At 41.0% G+C, this 22,397-nt stretch overlaps 1 protein-coding gene across 2 annotated transcripts in view; it reads right to left on the reverse strand.

Annotated features, from left to right (window-relative positions):
- Positions 1-22,397, reverse strand: part of ROR1 (receptor tyrosine kinase like orphan receptor 1) — a 469,060-nt gene that overhangs the window by 139,202 nt on the left and 307,461 nt on the right. For both annotated transcript variants that reach the window (XM_024990121.2, XM_015465329.3), the window contains exons 3-4: positions 3,027-3,314; positions 2,333-2,363 (exon numbers count right to left, since the gene is read on the reverse strand). In XM_024990121.2, the coding sequence (XP_024845889.1) occupies positions 2,333-2,363; positions 3,027-3,314 (319 nt within the window). The remainder of the gene's footprint in view (positions 1-2,332; positions 2,364-3,026; positions 3,315-22,397) is intronic.

Raw genomic sequence — 22,397 nt, forward strand, 5'->3', positions numbered from 1 at the left:
TGGAAGCTTCATGTGAAGACCTGATGCAGTCCCTAGGGGGAGTGGCAAGTGCCTCACATGCTTTGTCTTTCTGAGCCATAATCCCAAGGGCCCTACAAGCCTGTCCCCGTCTAGGGATGTGCTGTGGCCTCAACTGGTGCCCAGCCCTCGCCAGGTTACATACATCTAATACATCTCACTGCTCCAAACATCAGGGTGTGTCATGCACTTGCATTTGATTTCCTTGCAGTAACTCTTATGGTGCCACCTTCAAGCGACAAGAACACTCTTATAACCACACTTCACTCCTGCCTTGGGAAAAGACTGTGCGGTCTGACAAAAGGCTTTCAGAGCGCTCCTGTGTGGTGATATCCCCCATGGCTATTATTTTGTTGCATTCTGCCTGTCCCCTTGTAGGGAGGTTTGGCATCTTGTTGAGGATAGGGAAGGGGACTAGCATTCCATTTGGGAGTTAGTCTTATGAAGAGAGGAACTCTTGGAGATAGGGTAAGTGGTGGCAACTGAGAAAGGAGAAAAAAGCAGGCTCTACTGCCAGTTTCTACGGGAATGAAAGAAAAGGGTACCAAAATGCCAACCAGCAATGCCAAAATGGGGATGAAAACTGAGCTGCAGAAGGCCCTGTGGGATTTCCAACTTTGATTGTATTTTATTGTAGCTCCCTTCAAGCAAACATGGCAACTGTACAGTTCATGTTACCGCAGACTAACATGATAGATAAATGAACAGCTCACATAAAACAGAGTGCCTGACATCAAAGGATACTTTGAGCTATCACTGAGAATCTTTAAGGAACTTCAATAACCTTTCCATAGATATCAGCTCACAAAAGTGGTGTCCTATCTTTGTAAGAAGTTAAAAATCATGAGAAAATAGACTGGGTTCATCAGAAAGGCAGTAGCAAAGAAAGAATGAAAACTTCAAGAAGCAAAGACATAAAAAGGTTTAAAAATACTTTTGATACTAAAAAAAGGAACTCTGATACAAATACAACAGGTAGAAAATCAACAGCCCAGTGTTTAAAAACAAAGGCAGATTAGTGAACCACATTAATCAACCTAGGACAGAGATTATCAGCTGCATTTGAAACTCAGATTAACAGGAACAAACAAGGTACCAGAGTGGGAACCATTTTTACAGCCGGTAACAAAAGTTTTCATCTTTGTTTAAATAAGACTTCAAAAGGATTCCATGTATCAACAAATAAGCGAGTTCATTTAAAAAAAAGATTAACTTCAAGAAATGCAAGGCAGAGTGACCACACTTCTGACCTGCTTTAAGATCAATCAACATTTTCTACCTGGGTAAGTAGAATGCAATTAGCACATGAGTAATTTTAAAGACTTTTTAACAGTCCCCTTTAACTGGCTGATGAAATAGCAGAACAATGTGGCTGAAAGCCAGTGTTTATTTTTACCCATTACCTGTTTTATTAATGGGATTGTGGGCCATTGGACCTCCAGGCACACACAAATATATTAAAATATCCCACACTGTAATTAAGAGGCACAGAGGGGATTAGAGCAAATTAAGCGGTTGTTGTATTTGCCATTGGTTTAGTCTAGGTCAGGCATTTGGATGCTCTCATGGCAGAGCCCAGTGAGTTTTACTTAAGAAATCCACAGAATATGAAATACATTTTCTTGCAGAGCAAGGATTTTAATAAGCAGGTCATCCCCCACCCCTGCCCAAATAAAAATATACATAAAGAAAAATGACCCAAGTGAATGCTCCTAGAATGAAAGAAGAGATTCCCTCAAACAGAAAAGGAAAACTGTATTAACAATAGGGTCAGTGAAAGAAACTGGATTTTGAGACTCAAAATGAAACAAACATAACTCTCATCCAGACAGAGGGCTTTCTTTTCCTCGGCAAGTCAAAACTTCTGCCTCTGAGTTCTTTAAAGGGAGTAAGAATAAAGTGATCACCTAGCAGATGACCTGCTCAATAAGTAAAGCATCAGGAATGAAGTACAGACCCTTTGAGGCAAAGGCTACAGTATAGGTTCCTAAGCCAGCACTGTTTCACTTTTTGGTTTGATTTTACCAAATCCATTGTAACTAAATGTTAGTTTAATTTGAAAATAATACATGTAAGTAGATTCTTTGCTTTGATTGTTCAGAATCAACATTACCACAATTGAGATTACTGCCAGTGCTGCTCTCCTGTGAATCTTCATATCAAAGAAAAAGCAAAACGGAATGAGGGCAGGGCAAAATGGAATGAAATCTGGGAACACAGTGTTTTGACCCAAGCAGAGGACAAAACGGCCTTTGGCCTAGCAACCTCGGCAGAAACCCTTGAAAATGACACGAAAGAAGATGCAAGTACTTACGAAGATCCTGGACTTGCGGTGGGAGGGGGGCCTGAAGAAATGAAAGAAAAACAAAGAAAACAGTCAGCCTGGGTTATTGGAAGGTAAGCTTCAGTACAGTCAAACCATTACAATGTAAGGTTCTCAACCACCCCAAGGTGATATTTATTTTTCTGGAATTTATTATTTTGCTCCAGCTCCCCCAACCACCTCTGGAAAAAACATACGAATGAGATTATCCCACGGTTTAGAGCCTGAAAAATGCTAAGACCAGGGTTGAAAAATGAGTCAACAGAGTAGGCATTATTATGAGATGCAGGGAGTTTCAGTGGGAGGCTGAATGAGCACAAGGACATTGATGCAACCACAGGCAGGGGTCTTTGATACCAGCTGGATCAAAAAGGGGCACATGTGCTGGAAATCTTCCTAACTTCTCTGGACAAGAAACATCCTTGTTGAGAAGAATTCACTGGTGTGGTGATTTAGAATTGCAGCGGAGGTTAGACCGATTTGGACCCTGCTCTTGCTCTGCTGTTTACTGGCTAGGTGACCTTGAACGTGGTACTTAACTGCTGGTTTATTTATTTCTAAAATGGGTACAAGTGTTCCAGCTTCTGTGTTGCTGGACACACCCAGTACATGCTCATTTTTCCATCCCTCCTCACCCCTATGGAGGCTGAGAGTTAAAGGTCATCCCTGATAGGAAGCTGCTTACCGAACTTGACAAACAAGACTCCGGTGGTAGAAACCACCTTCTTGCCATTTGTCGCCACACACTGGAAGTAGCCTGTGTCTGTGGTGTCAAGGTTTCTAATCCGCAGTCGAGAGCCATAGTTGGTTGCCCGAAAGGAGATCCTCCGGGGCTCCTGGACCACAGGGGCATCATTTTTGAACCAGCGGATGGTGGGAGGCGGATTCCCCGAGACTTTGCAGTGCAGTTCAGCTGTCTGCCCCAGGGACGTGGTGATGTTATTCATCGGCTCATCGAGGGTCAGGTAAGAATCTGCGTACAGGGAGAAGCAGGCAGATGAGAGGGGCAGACCACCTCCAACAGACCCCAGTCACTTTGTGTGTCCCAGACCACAGAGAGACTTAACAGGAGCAGCATGGTGGAGACAGACGAGGCATAAAATTAGCCATTTATCGGGACCCACGACTACTAAAGAACCACCCACCGATCCTGCTGCTTGGAAGGAAATGTGTTACTAACTGTGGAATAAAACCCGGTTTTCAAATGATTGTGTAGTACCCATGGATAAATGGACTTTCCAGGCCAAGACAAAATGAACTTTTGTGTTTCAGAGTAATAAAAAAAACTACATGCTCTTTGTTATAAATGCAAATGATATAGTGAAGAAGAAAAAGAAGCAAAATTCACCTCAAATCTCCTCACCCCAAAATATATCCTTCGTAACATTCTGGCAAAGATCCTACCAGCTTGTCCACTTTTGATAAAAGAGAAAGCATGAAACGCTGGAAAAGTAGGAGCAATATAATGTCTACATGGCCCAAGATCAAGAAGGATGCTGAAGATCTTCCTGCCAGTGATGATATAACAAGGGTTATGAAGGCCAGGTTGCTAGCAGACAAAATGATGAAGGAATGAAACTATTTCCATAACGTTACCCATGTCAACTGCAACACATTATAAAAAATTATTTCATGCATTCAATTTTTAATTGAGATATAATTTACATTCTATGAAATGTATCAGTCTTAATTACACAGCTCCTCTAGTATCAACAAATGCATGTGCCTGTGTAACCAATGTCCCTATCAAGGTATAGAACAACAGAACATTATCAATATCCCAGAAAGTACCCCCAAGATCCTTAATAGTCAATCACTCCTCCTACTTACAACCCCTCCCCAATGCCAGGCAACTATAGCTCTGATTTCTACCATCAGAGATTAATTTGCCTGTTCTAGAATTCACATAAATGGAATCATACTGTTTTGCATTTGGCTTATTCTGAGATTTATTACATTAAACATTTTAATATTGAATAAATTTTAAGGTTATTCTTCAATAATATTTTAAATATAGTTATGGAATCCAGTTGCAGAGTAAATAATTGATTTAATTTTAAAAAACTAAGTACAACAAAGTTTAAAAATTGGTCAATTACTCAATACCATATATGGAGTTTCCTTTGACTTCATTTTTCTTGACCATTCATCCTTGGGTAGATCCCCTGCCTCAATACCTCCCATTGCCCTCTGTCCTTCCCTCACTAAAACCTGGGATGGCTTGCTAAGCAGCTGTCTTCACTGCTAGACAGTAAGCCCTTAGGAGCAGGCAGAATGTTTTGGTCATCACTGCATCCTCAGAGTATCCTACCATCTGGCAGCGTTATCCAGCAGCACTTTCTGCTATAATGGACATGTTCGGTAATCTGCATTGTCTAACTGGTAGCTAGTAGTCACAAGTCGACCTATTTAGCAGATGAAATATGACTATAGTGACTAAAGAACTGAGGTCTTTTTTTTTTTTTTAATGTGGACCATTTTTAAAGTCTTCATTGAATTTGTAACAAAATTGTTTCTGCTTTTTGCATTTTGGTTTTTTGACCATGAGGCAGGTGGGATCTTAGCTCCCTGACCAGGGATCGAACCTGAACGCCCTGCATGGAAGGCAAAGTCTTAACCACTTGAATGCAACAGAAGTACCAGGAACTGAATTTTAAAATATAAATTAAACAGCCACAAGTGCCTAACTGTATGGCAGCACAGGCAGAACACAGTAAATTTGTTGAATTTAATAGAATTTTATTGACAACTTGTTTTTGAGATATCTAACTGGCTAATTTATGCTAAAGCCTTTGACTGTGTGGATCACAATGAACTGTGGAATATTCTTAATGAGATGGGAATACCAGACCACATTACCTGCCTCCTGAGAGACCTGTACGCAGGACAAGAAGCAATAGTTACAACTCGACATGGAACAATGCACTGGTTCACAACTGGGAAAGAAGTACGTCAAGGCTGCATATTGTCACCCTGCTTATATAACATATATATAGAGTACAGCCTGCGAAATGCCCAGCTGGATGAAACACAAGCTGGAATCAAGACTGTCTGGGAGAAATATCAACAACCTCAGATATGCAGATAATAACACTTTAACGGCAGAAAGTGAAGAGGATCTAAAGAGTCTCTTCTTGAAGGTGAAAGAGGAGAGTGAAAAAGCTGGCTTAGAATTCAACATTCAAAAACCGAAGATCATGGCATCTGGTCCTATCTCTTCATGGCAAATAGATGGGGAAAATGTGGAAACAGTGTCAGATTTTGTTTTCTTGGGCTCCAAAATCACTGCAGATGGTGACTACAATCATGAAATTAAAAAATTATGACAAAACTAGACAGTGTATTAATAAAAAGCAGAGATATCACTTTGTTGACAAAGGTCCGTATAGTCAAAGCTATTGTTTTTCCAGTAGTCATGTATGGATATGAGAGTTGAACCATAAAGAAGGCTGAGCATTGAAGAACTGAAGCTTTCAAACTGTGGTGCTGGAGAAGACTCTTGAGAGTCCCATGGACTGCAAGGAGATCAAATCAGCCAATCCTAAAGGAAATCAACCCCGAATATTCATTGGAAGGACTGATGTTAAAGCTGAAGCTCTAACTCTTTGGCCACTTGATGTGAAGAGCTGACTCATTAGAAAAGACCCTGATGCTGGGAATGATTGAGAGCAAGAGGAGAAGAGGGCGACAGAGGGTGAGATGGTTGGATGGCATCATTGACTCAATAGGCATGACTTTGAGCAAGCTCTGGGATATGGTGATGGACAGGGAGGCCTGGCATGCTGCAGTTCATGGCATTGCAAAGAGTTGGACAAGAATTAGTGACTGAACAACAACAACTGGCTAATTTAACCACTCAGATGACTGTAAATGCTTTCATAAAGGCCAACAATAAATCATTCACTATTTGCTTTAATTTTCCACAAACAATTGGGTAGAGAGGTTATCAAAGTCTGGGCAGCTCCACAGGAATGAGTCATGCATGTGAATGGCATTTATCATGTGTTCCTAATGTGTGAGGTGTGGTCAGAGAGTAGAAACTAGTTTACAGGTGGTTTTCTGGAGCTACTGGAATGGCTTTGCAGTTCTATTGGGAACCTAAAGAGTGGATAACTATGCACTCTCTGTAGAAAAGAAACCCAGAAGTAGCCGTCACACAACAATGCCAATATAAGCATAGCTATTAATACTTCATTGGGCAGATTCTGGAATTTAATTGTGTTGGAATCCAGTGTCTGTCCCCTGGGTGACTTTGGGCAAGTTACTTAACTTTTTCTATACCTCAGTTTAACCAACTAAAAAACAGAAATAATAAAGAAGACTCTACCTGACAAAACTGTGAGAGGATTAAAATTAAATCGGGAGAGACTTGGAAGATATTTAAACTAGCTATGGCAAAGACGAAAGTGAAAGTGTTAGTCACTCAGTCACGTCCGACTCATCATGGACTGTAGCCTGCCAGGCTCCTCTGTCCATGAACTTCTTGAGGCAAGAATACTGGAGCAGGTTGCCATTCCCTTCTCCAGGGGATCTTTCTGACCCAGGGACTGAACCCCAGTCTCCCACATTTCAGGCAGATTCTTTACCATCTGAGCCACCAGGGAAGCCCCATGGCAAAAGGTAAGCACTCAAAAATGTTAACCAATGGTCTATTATTTTTATTTTTCTTAAATTACTTTTAAGATTTTTTTTAATGTGGACCACTTTTACAGTCTTTATTGAATTTGTTACAGTATTGCTTCTCTTTTGTTTTGTTTTTTTGGCCACAAGGCGTGTGAGAATGCAGCTCCACAAGCAGGGATGGAACCTGCACCCCCTGCAGTGGAAGACAAAGATTTAGCCACTGTACTGCCAGGGAAGTCCCTCTGCTATTTTTATAATAACTTCTGTATAATGCTTTTACCTTGTCTCCTGTTAGTCTCTAACAATCCCGCAAAGTAGGAAATGCACAGAAATCACAATGCCTGGCTGCAGATAAGGAGATGTCTCGGAGATTAGCTGGTTGGCCCTGTGGTCACACAGTAAGTTGTACATTATACCCCAAGCTTCCAACACTAACAGCTTTGGGTCCTCAGGCTCAGCCAAGCAGCTAGACAAAGTCCAACTGTGCCAGCTGGTTAGTTCAGTAGTAAGAACAAACACACTCTAAGTCCTGCCATATGCCAGGGGCTTTACCTTAATATTTACCTGTCCAATAACCCTGGAAATGAGGAGCTGTTATAGCCGCTCGACAATGAGGAGACACAGGACCACAGAGGCTAAGTGACTTGTCAAGGTCTGGTTCAGCTTTCCCTGGTTCCAAAACCTAGCACTTTCCACTCCATCAGATGGCTTTGGTAGCTTGAGCTCCACTGAGGAGTGGGGGTAGAATTCAAATTTCTTCCTTAAAGAAGAGCTAGCGTTTACACATTTCCATATACAGCCAGGGTTGTGATTTTCCCCTACCTCCAGCCAGGATTATCCGGTGAATGGGTCTAAGATTTTGGCACGTGTTCTGACTGGTGTTATGGTTTCCCTCCCAAAGCCAAGTACCTCACTTGACCTGATATGCCCTGCAGGCCCTTCTCTTTGAAGCTACATCCTGTTTCCTGTCTTTTCAGGAGCAAGCCTCCAGCTTTGAGTTGGAGGGGTGTCTTCAGTGGCAAGAGGTGTACCAGCTCCCAAGTACTCCCACAGCTTGGCTCTCCCTACCAGATTTCTACCTACTTTAAATATCAAAGCCAGCCAATATCAACCTCACTCCCCAGAGGCCAGAACAACAATTTTTGGGTGCCAAGCATCTCAGTGGTGAGACATCATCACTGAGGCATTTCATGACTGCTGAGTTTTAGTCAAGAAAAAAAAGCCATTTCTACTTTATTTCTTTGCCCCCGCCTCCCCCTCTCCCCGCCCCCCACCCACCCAGAGGCAGTTGCCTAAACTCCCAGCAAGCTTCTTGGCCCCCATAGCATAAAATGTAAAAGGGTGAACAGGAACTTAACAACTTCTTTTGCTCCCAAAGCCCAGTTACTTCGCATGATACAGTCACAGACACACAGTTCTTCAATTTTTTTCTTCTAGGAACGCAGATCAGCCCAGAGACAGAGAGTACTGTCGCTGGGTAGAGTATTTCAACCATTCTCTGAAAAGTGAAAGTGCTGATCACTCAGTCGTGTCCGACTCTTTGTGCCCATTAAGCTCCTCTGTCCATGGGATTCTCCAAGCAAACCCATCCTGACCCAGGAATCAAACGGGTCTCCTATATTATAATCAGCCTGAGCCATCAGGGAAGCCAGTATCCTCTGAAGCTGTACTCAAATTTATTGAAAACAATTTAGTATGGGCTGATCCAACTTCCAGATGTTCAAGCTGGTTTTAGAAAAGGCAGAGGAACCTGAGATCAAATTGCCAACATCCGCTGGATCATTGAAAAAGCTAGACAGTTCCAGAAAAATATCTATTTCTGCTTTATTGACTATGCCAAAGCCTTTGACTGTGTGGATCACAATAAACTGTGGAAAATTCTGAAAGAGATGGGAATACCAGACCACCTGACCTGCCTCTTGAGAAACCTGTTTGCAGGTCAGGAAGCAACAGTTAGAACTGGACATGGAACAACAGACTGGTTCCAAATAGGAAAAGGAGTACGTCAAGGCTGTATATTGTCACCCTGCTTATTTAACTTATATGCAGAGTACATCAAGAGAAATGCTGGACTGGAAGAAGCACAAGCTGGAATCAAGATTGCAGGGGGAAATATCAATAACCTCAGATGACACCACCCTTATGGCAGAAAGTGAAGAGGAACTAAAAAGCCTCTTGATGAAAGTGAAAGAGGAGAGTGAAAAAGTTGACTTAAAGCTCAACATTCAGAAAACGAAGATCATGGCATCTGGTCCCATCACTTCATGGGAAATAGATGGGGAAACAGTGGAAACAGTGTCAGACTTTATTTTCTGGGCTCCAAAATCACTACAGATGGTGACTGCAGCCATGAAATTAAAAGACGCTTACTCCTTGGAAGCAAAGTTATGACCAACCTAGATAGCATATTCAAAAGCAGAGACATTACTTTGCCAACAAAGGTCTGTCTAGTCAAGGCTATGGTTTTTCCAGTGGTCATGTATGGATGTGAGAGTTGGACTGTGAAGAAAGCTGAGCATCGAAGAAATGATGCTTTTGAACTGTGGTGTTGGAGAAGACTCTTGAGAGTCCCTTGGACTGCAAGGAGATCCAACCAGTCCATTCTGAAGGAGATCAGCCCTGGGATTTCTTTGGAAAGAATGATGCTAAAGCTGAAACTCCAATACTTTGGCCACCTCATGCGAAGAGTTAACTCATTGGAAAAGACTCTGATGCTGGGAGGGATTGGGGACAGGAGGAGAAGGGGTCGACAGAGGATGAGATGGCTGGATGGCATCACTGACTCGATGGACGTGAGTCTGAGTGAACTCTGGGAGTTGGTGATGGACAGGAAGGCCTGGCGTGCTGCAGTCATGGGGTCACAAAGAGTCAGACATGACTGAGCAACTGAACTGAACTGATCCACCAGATAAATCAACCCTCACAGGCTCTGAAACTGGAATGCCTACATTTACATCCTGGTTCTGATGCTTATCAGCTGTGTGACTTTGGGCAAGTTATTTAACCTCTCTGTGCTTCAAGTTTTGTTATCTGTGAAATTAGGACAATACTTTTATCATCCTCATAGGGTTATTGTGAGGATTAAATTAATTATACACAGTGTTTTGAACAGGGTCTGGCACACAGCAAGCAGCATATGAACGTTTCTGTTATTGTCAGGTTTTTTTTTTTTTCATTTTCTCACGAATAACTTGTACTTAAAAATGAGGGATGATTATCCATCAAACTGATTAGTTTCCTGGCTGAGTTCAGTCCTGAATTTACAGAACAGGAGATCTGAGAGGTAAGGCCACCTGCCTGAAGTCACATAACTAGCACATTGCTGGCAAGAATAGTTAATTTGTCTGTGCAGCTCTAAATCATATTTACCTAAAAACAAAAACAAGGGTTATAAGACATCTTGAAATCAGTGTAGTAGCTGGTTCAAGCAGCATGTTTCCAGGAAGAACAAAGGAAATGTAAACAAATCTTTGTGTTCACTTGACAAAGGAGCCTTGTCATAAACACAGGGAATTTCGTTTTAACTTTTTACTAATAAAGAATAATGTTCGGTTTATTTGCCATCTGTAGCTGCTCACTTAGTAAGTAAAACAAGCAAATGGTCTGGTCCTCAGTTTGGCAAAGACTGGAAGCATCAGAGCAACATTTGGCTGAAACAACACAAAAGCATTTTGTGACCGGAATAAAATAAAGTAAAAACCCATGTCTAAATCATTACTATCACCCGTGTTGTTAACAAGCCCCTGGCTGTAATCCATTATCTTCCCAGAACTAGCTGGATCCTCCTGGAGCAAGCTCATGGGCCACGCAAAGGGACCCAACTCTCTGGTCTACACTCAGCACTTGTGGCTACTGCAGGTTTTAGACTAGTCATTTCTTTCAGAGAACACTTGAGCCTCCCAGTGAAAGCAGCTCAGGGCAGAGGAAATCTGTAAATTGGGCCTGGTATCACTTCTGCTGCTAGCTAGCTGTCAGGCAGTCCCTCACCTCCCTGGCTTTGATGTCATGATCTACCACATGGGCTTGCAAGGTCTCTACCTCCTAGAATAGTGTCTGCTTCCATAAGGGCAGCTACAGAAGCATTCGATGGCAGTGTGGACTAAGAATGTCACCGGCCATAACAGTAAACAAAAGATGTGTGGCCATCAAGCCAACAGCCACTGCAGCCACCAACAGCACACTCTAAGGAGATTCAGGATGGAGATAAAAACAAAATACTGGCCCTAATAGTTAAGGCGCGTACCAAAGGAATACCTTCATTAAGCCCAGACTCTTACACCTTCTCATATACAGAAAAGCACTAAGTTCATTAACTTTATATATCTAATCTTTCTTTAATTAGCAGTAATCTTTTGATGTTCTCTTACTACCTGGTCTTTTTTGTTCATTTGGTTTTGGGGGACTTTTTAAAAATAAGTAATTGGATTTTATTTATTGTTTTGTTGTGCCATGTGGCATGTGGGACCTTAGTTCATCAACAGGGGATTAAACTTGCATCCTGTTTTGGAAGCACACGGTCTTAATCACTGGACCACCAGGGTAGTCCCATGGGCTTTTTTTGGTAAAGCTCCTATATATCCTGGCCCCTCCCATATCTCTTCAGAACTGTCCCCAGAGCTATCTAAGAGGCTGTATCCCAGGCTTAAGTCCTCAGTAAGTCAACCAAATAAAATATAATTCTCAATTTTTAGGGTGTTCATTTTTTTCAGTTGACAGCAGACAGCTGATACTGACTGAATTTGAATGCCAGACAAAGAAATTTGGCTTCTACATTTAAACCTGGCTATTAATACTGTTAAAAAAGAGAAAATAGGTCCAAAATGGAGTCACTTGAAGTGAGTCCATGTCACCAAACCGAGACTTAACACCTAACTTAATTACAGTTTTAACCTTTTCCAGGAGTAGACTTTTTTTATTTTTAAAAATTTTATTGGAGTAGGGTTGATTTAAAATGTGTTAGTTCCAGCTGTACAGCAAAGTGAATCAGCTATACATATATGTATCCACTCTTTTTTAGATTCCTTTCTCATATAGGCCATTACAGAGTATTGAGTAGAGTTCCTGATGCTATACAGTAGATCTTAATTAGTTATCTATTTTATTTATAGTATGTGTATATGTCAATCCCAATCTCCCAGTTTATCCGTTCCTCTTACCTGCTCTGGTAATCATGTTTGCTTTCTACATCTGTGACTCTTTCTCTTTTGTATAAGTTCATTTGCACCATTCTTTTTTAGATTCCATGTATAAGCAATATCATATGACATTTATCTTTCTCTGTCTGACTTGCTTCAGTCTCTAGGTCTCTAGGTCCATCCATGTTGCTGAAAAATGGCATTATTTTGTTATTTTTATGGCTGAGAATATTCCATTGTATATATGTACCACATCTTCTTGGTATCAGAATGGCCATCACCAAAAAAAATCTAGAAACAATAAGTATTGGAGACGGTATGGAGAAAAGGGAAGCTCCCCGTACACTGTGGGTGAGAATATAAATTGGAGTAGTCACTATGGAAAACAATATGGAGATTTCTTTAAAAAAATGAAAATAGAACTTTTAGGTTGTACATTTTTTTTAGTCTTTCATTCTTGGGCATATATCTGAGGAAAATCTTAATGCAAAAAGATACATACACCCCAGTGTTCAATGAAGCACTATTTAAATTGCCAAGACATGGAAGCAATCTAGAGCAACCATCAACAGGAGTGGATTCTTAAACCAGTCAGTCTGGAATTAGCTGGTCAGCACTAGTGAGGTAATGTGCCTGATAGACCTTTGCTGTCCCCTAAAGGAAAGCAACCTAGATAGCATATTGAAAAGCAGAGACATTACTTTGCCAACAAAGGTCTGTCTAGTCAAGACTATGGTTTTTCCAGTGGTCATATATGGATGTGAGAGTTGGACTGTGAAGAAAGCTGACCGCCAAAGAATTGATGCTTTTGACCTGTGGTGTTGGAGAAGACTCTTGAGAGTCCCTTGGACTGCAAGGAGATCCAACCAGTCCATTCTGAAGGAGATCAACTCTGGGATTTCTTTGGAAGGAATGATGCCGAAGCTGAAACTCCAGTACTTTGGCCACCTCATGCAAAGAGTTGACTCATTGAAAAAGACTCTGATGCTGGGAGGGATTGGGGGCAGGAGGAGAAGGGGACAACAGAGGATGGGATGGCTGGATGGCATCACTGACTCGATGGACGTGAGTCTGAGTGAACTCCGGGAGTTGGTGATGGACAGGGAGGCCTGGCGTGCTGCAATTCATGGGGTCGCAAAGAGTCAGACACAACTGAGTGACTGAACTGAACTGAAAGGAAAGTGACTTTGCAATAAACAATCTACTCTGCTAGGAACAACCTTGTCCTGCCCCTACCTGTAAAAGTCTTGCATTTTGCACAGTTCTTCAAAACTCCTTTCTGTCTGCTAGATGGGATGCTGCCAATTTATGAACTGTTGAATAAAGCCAATAAGATTTTAAAAATGTGTCCATTTCAATTTTGTTTTCTAACAAATATTTTTTTTAGTGGCTTGATTCAATATCTGTGACGGTATGTGTTTGAACTATAGAAGCTTTCTCATCCTTCTTTCCCTTCTTTTGTAGATGACAAAGGCTGAAACGGCAGAGTGGTGAGTGGGAGATAGGGCATAATCTGGTTTGAGAGAGAAAAAATTCCAATTCTGCTGACTCCACCTCTAGCTCTGTGCCTCTGAATGAACTATGTCTCCCAATGTGGTACTAGTAATAATGACCATGGTGACACTGATACAATAATAATGATGATAATAGCTAACATCTGAAGGGTACTTATTACCATGGCAGGCATTGTTACAAATCATTGTTATTGTTCTCATCTTACACATAAGATATCTAAGGCATGGGGATGGTAAAAAAAAAAAAAAAAAAAAGCCATCCACAGTGACAAAGCAAGAAGTAAGATTTAAAATAAATATCGATTCAGTGCAATCCCAACCTAAATCTTGGCAAGTTATTTTGTGGATATTGACATACTGATTCTAAAGTTTATATTAGAAGCAAAAGACCCAGAATAGCCAACATACTACTGTAGGAGAAGAACAAAGTTGGGGGACTGACATTACCCAACTTCAAGACTTGCTGTAAGGCTACAGTAATCAAGTCACTGTAGTATCAGTGAAAGAATAGACATTATACACCCATGAAAGAAAATAGAGACCAGAAATAGAGCCCAGTTGACTCCTATGTGTAGTTAACTGATCTTTGACAAAGAAGCAAAGTCACTACAAAGGAGCAAGGATAGTTTTTTCAACAAATAGTGCTGAAACAACTGGACATTCACAAGCAAAAAATGAATCTAGACACAGATCTTACACCATTCACAAAAATTAACTCAAAATGGATCATGGATCCAAACATAAAAAGCAAAATTACAACATTCCTGGAAGATAACATACAAGAAAACCCAGATGATCTGATCTTGAGTATGGAAATGACTTTTTAGATATGACAAAAAGGACATGATTTGTGAAATAAATAATTTATACATGAGACTTTATTAAAATTAAAAATGTCTGTTCTGCAAAAGACAATATCAACAGAATGAGAAGACAAGCCACAGATGAAGAAAACATTTGCAAAAGGCACATCTGATAAAATACTATTATCCAAAATATACAAAGAACTCTTAAAATGAGTGGTAAGAAAGCAACCCCAATAAAACATGGACCAAGATTTTTAAGGGGCGTCTCTGGTGGTTCAATCGGTTAAAGAATCCACCTGCAATGCACAAGACCCAGGTTCAATCTCTAGATTGGGAACATATCCTGGAGAATGAAATGGCAACCCACTCCAGTGTTCTTGCCTGGAAAATCCCATGGACAGAGGACATAGTAGCCTGGAGGGCTATTGTCCATGGGGTTGTAAGAGTTGGACATGACTTAGCAGCTCAACTACAACCACCACCAAGACTTTAAAAGACACCTCACCAAAGAAGAAAAAATGCAAAAAAGCATATGAAAAAATGTTCCACATAATATATCTTCAGGGAAATGGAAATTAAAACAAGAAGATATCACTGTACACCCTTTGTATGTCTGTCTGACTCTTTGTGACCCCACCGACTGTAGCCCGCCAAGTAGCTCCTCTGTCTATGAGATTTTCCCAGCAAGAACACTGGAATGGGTTGCCATTTCTTTCTCCAGGGGACCTTCCCAGCCCAGGGATCAAACTCAAGTTTCTTGCATCTCCTGCATTGGCAGGCAGATTCTTTATCAATGAGCCACCTGAGTTTGTCGCTAATTCTATTGTTGTTGATCTACTATGTGGCTTAAGAGCAGACAGCTGGATTCTCCCCTTGCTGCATTCAATCTGTTGTAATATATTGTTCTGGTTGAAATATATGAGGAAAAGCTGGCTTCATACAGTTGGAGAAGGGAGGTACTTTTACAACTTCTCAAATAATTTCAGTTCACTTCAGTTCAGTCGCTCAGTCATGTCTGACTCTTTGTGACCCCATGAATTGCAACATGCCAGGCCTCCCTGTCCATCACCAACTCCCAGAGTCCACCCAAACCCATGTCCATTGAGTCGGTGATGCCATCCAGCCATCTCATCCTCTGTCGTCCCCTTCCCTCCTGCCCTCAATCTTTCCTAGATCAGGGTCTTTTCAAATGAGTCAGCTCTTCGCATCAGGTGGCCAAAGTATAGGAGTTTCAGCTTCAGCATAAGTCCTTCCAATGAACACTCAGGACTGATCTCCTTTAGGATGGACTGGTTGGATCTTCTTGCAGTCCAAGGGACTCTCAAGAGTTCTCTCCAACACCACAGTTCAAAAGCATCAATTCTTTGGTGCTCAGCTTTCTTTATAGTCCAACTCTCACATCCATACATGATTACTGGAAAAACCATAACCTTGACTAGATGGACCTTTGTTGGCAAAGTAATGTCTCTGTTTTTTAATATGCTGTATAGGTTGGTCATAACTTTCCTTCCAGGGAGTAAGCGTCTTTTAATTTCATGGCTGCAATCACCATCTGCAGTGATTTTGGAGCCCCCCAAAATAAAGTCAGCCACTATTTCCACTGTTTCCCCATCTATTTCCCATGAAGTGATGGGACCACATGCCATGATCTTCCTTTTCTGAATGTTGAGCTTTAAGCCAACTTTTTCACTCTCCTCTTTCACTTTCATCAAGAGGCTCTTTAGTTCGTCTTCACTTTCTATCATAAGCGTGGTGTCATCTGCACATTCGAGGTTATTGATATTTCCCCCTGCAATCTTGATTCCAGCTTGTGCTTCTTCCAGCCCAGCATTTCTCATTATGTACTCTGCATATAAGTTAAATAAGGAGGGTGACAATATACAGCCTTGATGGACTCCTTTTCCTATTTGGAACCAGTCTGTTGTTCCATGTCCAGTTCTAACTGTTGCTTCTTGACCTGCATACAGGTTTCTAAAGAGGCAGGTCAGGTGGTCTGGTATTCCCATCTCTTTCAGAATTTTTCACAGTTTATTGTGATCCACACAGTCAAAGGCTTTGGCATAGTCAGTAAAGCAGAAATAGATGTTTTTCTGGAATTCTCTTGCTTTTTAGATGATCCAGCAGATGCTGGTAATTTGATCTCTGGTTCCTCTGCCTTTTCTAAATCCAGCTTGAACATCAGGAATTTCACAGTTCAGGTATTGCTGAAGCCTGGCTTGGAGAATTTTAAGCATCACGTTACTAATGTGTGAGATGAGTGCAATCATGTGGTAGTTTGAGCATTCGCATTGCCTTTCTTTGGGATTGGAATGGAAACTGACCTTTTCCAGTCCTGTGGCCACTGCTGAGTTTTCCAAATGTGCTGGCATATTGAGTGCAGCACTTTCACAGCATCATCTTTTAGGATTTGAAATAGCTCAGCTGGAATCTTATCCCCTCCACTAGCTTTGTTCGTAGTGATGCTTTCTAAGGCCCACTTGACTTCACATTCCAGGATGTCTGGCTCTAGGTGAGTGATCACACCATCGTGATTATCTGGATCATGAAGATCTTTTTTGTACAGTTCTTCTGTGTATTCTTGCCACCTCTTCTTAATATCTTCTGCTTCTGTTAGGTCCATCCCATTTCTGTCCTTTATTGAGCCCATCTTTGCATGAAATGTTCCCTGCTGCTGCTGCTGCTAAGTCGCTTCAGTCGTGTCCAACTCTGTGCGACCCCATAGACGGCAGCCCACCAGGTTCCCCCGTCCCTGGGATTCTCCAGGCAAGAATACTGGAGTGGGTTTCCATTTCCTTCTCCAATGCATGAAAGTGAAAAGTGAAAGTGAAGTCACTCAGTCGTGTCCGACTCTTCATGACCCCATGGACTGCAGCCCACCAGGCTCTTCTGTCCATGGGATTTTCCAAGCAAGAGTACTGGAGTGGGGTGCCATTGCCTTCTCCGAAATGTTCCCTAGGTATCTCTAATTTTCTTGAAGACATCTCTAGTCTTTCCCATTCTATTGTTTTCCTCTATTTCTTTACATTGATCACCGAGGAAGGTTTTCTTATCTCTCTTTGCTTTTCTTTGGAACTCTGCATTCAAATGGGTATAGCTTTCCTTTTCTCCTTTGCTTTTCACTTCCCTTCTTTTCACAGCTATTTGTAAGGCCTCCTCAGACAGCCATTTTGCTTTTTTTGCATTTCTTTTTCTTGGGGATGGCCTTGATTCCTGTCTCCTGTACAATGTCATGAACCTCTGTCTATAGTTCATCAGGCACTCTGTCTATCAGATCTAGTCCCTTAAATCTATTTCTCACTTCCACTGTAAAGTCATAGGGGGTTTGATTTATTATTTAGTATTGTACCAAAATTTGACACATGGTAGCTTTTTTTTTTTGACATGTTTTTAATTGAAGTATAGTTGAGTTACAATGGTTCAGGTATATAGCAAAGAGATTCAGTTATATATATTCGTTTTCAGTTTTTTCCATTTAGGTTATTACAAAATATTGAATATAGTGTGTTGTGCTTGTAGTAAGTCTGTGTTGTTTATCTATTTTATGTATAGTAATGTGTATATGTTAATACTAAACTTCTAATTTATCCCTCCTTCTTTTTGGTAACTATTAGTTTGTTTTCAGGGAGAAGGCAATGGCACCCCACTCCAGTACTCTGGCCTGGAAAATCCCATGGACGGAGGAGCCTGGTAGGCTGCAGTCCATGGGGTCATGAAGAGTGGGACACGACTGAGCGACTTCACTTTCACTTTTCACTTTCATGCATTGGAGAAGGAAATGGTAACCCACTCCAGTGTTCTTGCCTGGAGAATCCCAGGGACGGGGGAACCTGGTGGGCTGCCGTCTATGGGGTCGCACAGATTCAGACACGACTGAAGTGACTTAGCAGCAGCAGCAGTTTGTTTTCTATGTCTGTGAGTCTATTTGTTTCATAAATAAGTTCTTTTTTATTTTAGGTTCCACATACAAGTGATATCATATGATATTTGTCTTTCTTTCTTTGTCTTACTTCAGTATGATAATCTCTAGATTCATCCATGTTGCTGCAAATGGCATTGTTTCTTTCCTTTTTATGGATAAGTAATATTCCATTGTATGTATATACTACATCTTTATCCATTCACCTGTCAGTGGACATCTAAGTAGTTTCCATGTCTTGGCTACTGTAAATAGCACTGCTATGAATATTGAGGTACATGTGTCTTTCTGAATTAGAGTGTTCATTTTGTTTGAATATAGGCCCAGGAGTGGAACTGCTGGATTACATGGTAACTCTAGTTTATTAAGGAACCTTCATACTGTTTTCCATAGTGGCTGCACTATGGCATACTTTCCCGCCAACAGTGTAGAAGGGTTCCCTTTTCTCTACATCCTCTCCAGCAGACAAATTGGAGTTTCTTAAAGATTAGTTGTAATGTGAAATCTAAAACCATACCAATGAACTTTTCATAATCTGTTATATTAGAGTGGATTGATTTATCTTGCAAATTTAATAGATATTTTATTCACTTATGATTTTGCAACACCATGCATTGTTCATTTAGAAAACATTGGTCCTCTGAGTTATATAGATCTTCCAGATATGAACACATTTATCAAGTAATATAGAAACATCACATCTATTAATATCACCATCTATCTCATTAGTAAAAATTGCCAAGCTCAATGTAGTGGCTAAAATTTTTCCTAATTTTAAATTTTTGCTGGAAAGCTCAAATTTTATTATTGGCAACCAATACTATCTTCCAGTAGTCATGTATGGATGTGAGAGTTGGACCAGAAAGAAAGCTGAGCATTGAAGAATTGTTATTTTTGAAATGTGGTGTTGGAGAAGACTCTTGAGAGTTTCTTGGACTGTATGGAGATCAAGTCAGTCCATCCTAAAGGAAAACAGTCCTGACTATTCATTGGAAGGACTGATGCTGAAGCTGAAGCTCCAGTACTTTGGCCACCTGATGTGAAGAACTGACTCATTAGAAAAGACCCTGATGCTGGGAAAGACTGAAGGCAGGAGGAAAAAGGGATGACAGAGGATGAGATAGTTGGATAGCATCATCAATTCGATGGACATGAGTTTGAGCAAGCTCTGGGAGTTGATGATGGACAGGGAAGCCTGGCGTGCTGCAGTCCATGGGGTCACAAAGAGTCAAACACGACTGAGTGGCTGAACTGAACTGAATACTATCTTATGTTTCCTTCAAGTGTTAGACTTGTTTTGTTTATTGTCAAGAATAACTAATAGTTATTAGTTTCATTATCAATCATTCTTTCAAGTAATAAAATGCTTTTCTCTATGACAACCACAGTACTTCACCAGTCAGCACGAGTGCTAATGATTACTTCCCCTTTCACCATACAGAATATTAAAAAAGATATATACTTCATGGGTCAAGAATTAATAACTTTTGCTGTTTCATCAAAGATATTCTTAAGTATGATTGGCTTTCTTTTTTTAAATTGAAGTACAGATGATGTACAATATTATGTAAGTTGCAGGTATACAATACAGTGATTCACAATTTTGGCTTTTCTTTAAAAAAAAAAAAAAAACTACACATGTACGGTGGGAGAGAATACAGTACCTTCTAGTACAATTTGGTACAGTGTATTACCACTGTTTCAATTCATGCTAAGCCCCCAGAAATTTTACCTACTGTGATTTTTACACAATCAGGATGGGTAAGCTGCAGTTCAGTAAACTTGAAGACATATCCTAGACCTATCCCAGGTAATAAAAGGTAAAGCCAGAGTTTAGACTCTAAGCTTGGTGTTCTTTCCAGTCCACTTCACAGCTACCCTCTGCCGCTTTTCTGGGTCTTGAACCAGTGTGAGGCTCTCAGAATAAAATAGTTTAGTTTAGTTCCCTAATGCTATAAGCTAGGCTTGTATGGTCTGCTTTCTATTTCTGAATAAGCAGCTTGGGATTTGGGGGCAACCCTAAGTGATTTTGGGCTTCCCTGGTGGCTCAGAAGGTAAAGAATCCACCTTCAATACAGAAGACCTGGGTTTGATCCCTGGGTCGGGAAGATCCCCTGGAGAAGGGAATGACTACCCACTCTAGTATTCTTGCCTGGAGAATTCCATAGACAGAGGAACCTGGAGGGCTGCAGTCCATAGGGTCGCAAAGAGTTGGACACAACTGATTGACTAACACACAGGCACACACACTAAGTGATTTTGGTAGATCTGGGCAAAAGTTGGGGAATCTGAATTTAAAAAGGATATTTATATTTTTATAATATAAGCAAAGAAAATGACAGTATTCTTTCAGTGCCATCATTTCCTCCATTACCCACAGAAGGTGATGATCACAGCTAACATTTTTCTGAGCATTTACAAGGTGCCAGGTACCATTCTCAGCACCTTGTACATATTAACTTACTTAATCTTGAAAACAGTCCTGAGGTAGACCCTATTCTTACTTTTTTTTTTTTTTCTTCAGCGATAAGGAAACAAGATACAGAAAGGCTCAGTAATTACCAAGAGTCTTGCAGCTAGAAAGTGGCAGAGCCAGGACCCAAACCCAGACCTTTGGACACAAGAGACCATACTATTAGCCAATGTACCACTTCCCAATAATGCCAGACTATAGTCTTTCATTGTCTCGTATCACCCCTGATCAGGACTGTGGAAAATTGTTGCCCTTTTTATGAGTCCATCCAGAACGAGAAAATATCCACTAGTACTGAGAACAACTAATCACTACTAGTTACTTATGACGTAACTAGAAGTTATCATGGAGAAGGAGCTTTTTAAATAAACCACAGGCACCGTTCATCTTGATGCTTAATCAACTTAAAAAGCGAACTATGAGAAAAAAGAAGTTAGTTTATGAGCTCTCTGGGAACTGAGACTCTTATTTCCTCCTTTTTGTATTCCCCCCAGCACTCCATGTGTTATATGGTGAACTTCGTAGGCATTTAATAAATGCTGGTTGATTAAGTAAATGGAAAGCTCAAGTGTATTCCAGGCAAATGAGCTTTGGAGACACCCCATTTATTACTTACCCGCTTGACAATACGTCACATCCACAAATCCCTCCCAACATTTATTACTTAATTTTCAAAGTGCCCTCCCATTCTCCCTAGGGAGGGAGGCAGGGCCAAGAGTTATATTGCCATTTTGACAGGTGAGAGAAACCCAGATACAGAAAGTTTAACAGCCCTTTGCCATGGCAACCCAGTCAGCCAGCCAGGGAGCCAGTGACAATTAGGCTTAGGGCCTGGGTCTCAGTACCAAAGAGGCACATGCCAAATCCTAGCTCCCTACAGGACCGATACTTTTCAGAAGAGGAAGGAGGTTCCCAACATGAAATAAAATGCTTAGCTAAACATAAAGGAAGGCTGCCAAACACAGTTAGGTCATCACATTCGACTTTGAGAGAACATTCTGTTCATGCTATCAACCTGCACTCACTTTCAGCACACTTCACCATAAATATTTCTGACTCACTATCTCAGGAAATATTTTTTATCTTAATAAACTCAATGCAAAACATAATCTAAATCGGCTTGCACATTCTTGAGTCGGAGCCACAAGCTGCATTTAATAAAAATCAGTGGAAATAGCAAGGGACTTCTGAATAACCACAGTTCGTTATCTGACGAGGGGCTGCTGGGAAGTTCCCCACACAAGGGAAGCAGGAGGTCGGTAAGCTGAAGCTATGGAGAGAGCCCGAGACCACTGGATGACCCCACTTGCTGGATCTTAGTTTCCACTGAAGAGCCTCTTTGGAGGTGCTATTCATGATAATGAACTGCGGCATGGTAATAAAGAACGTGACTCTGAAGGTGGACTGCACGTCCCCGTGTCTGAGTACTTCCTCTCACCTGCTGTTGTTTAACCTCTCTGAGTCTCAGTTTCCCCAACTGTAAAATGGGGCTAATAACTTTTGTTACCCTAAAGTGTTGTGGGATTTAAATGAGATCATCCTTCTTTGGAACATGAAAAGCTTTCATTATAGGGGGCTAAAGCCAAAGA

This window comes from Bos taurus, chromosome 3, assembly GCF_002263795.3.
Source record: "Bos taurus isolate L1 Dominette 01449 registration number 42190680 breed Hereford chromosome 3, ARS-UCD2.0, whole genome shotgun sequence".
Taxonomy (NCBI): Eukaryota; Metazoa; Chordata; class Mammalia; order Artiodactyla; family Bovidae; genus Bos; species Bos taurus.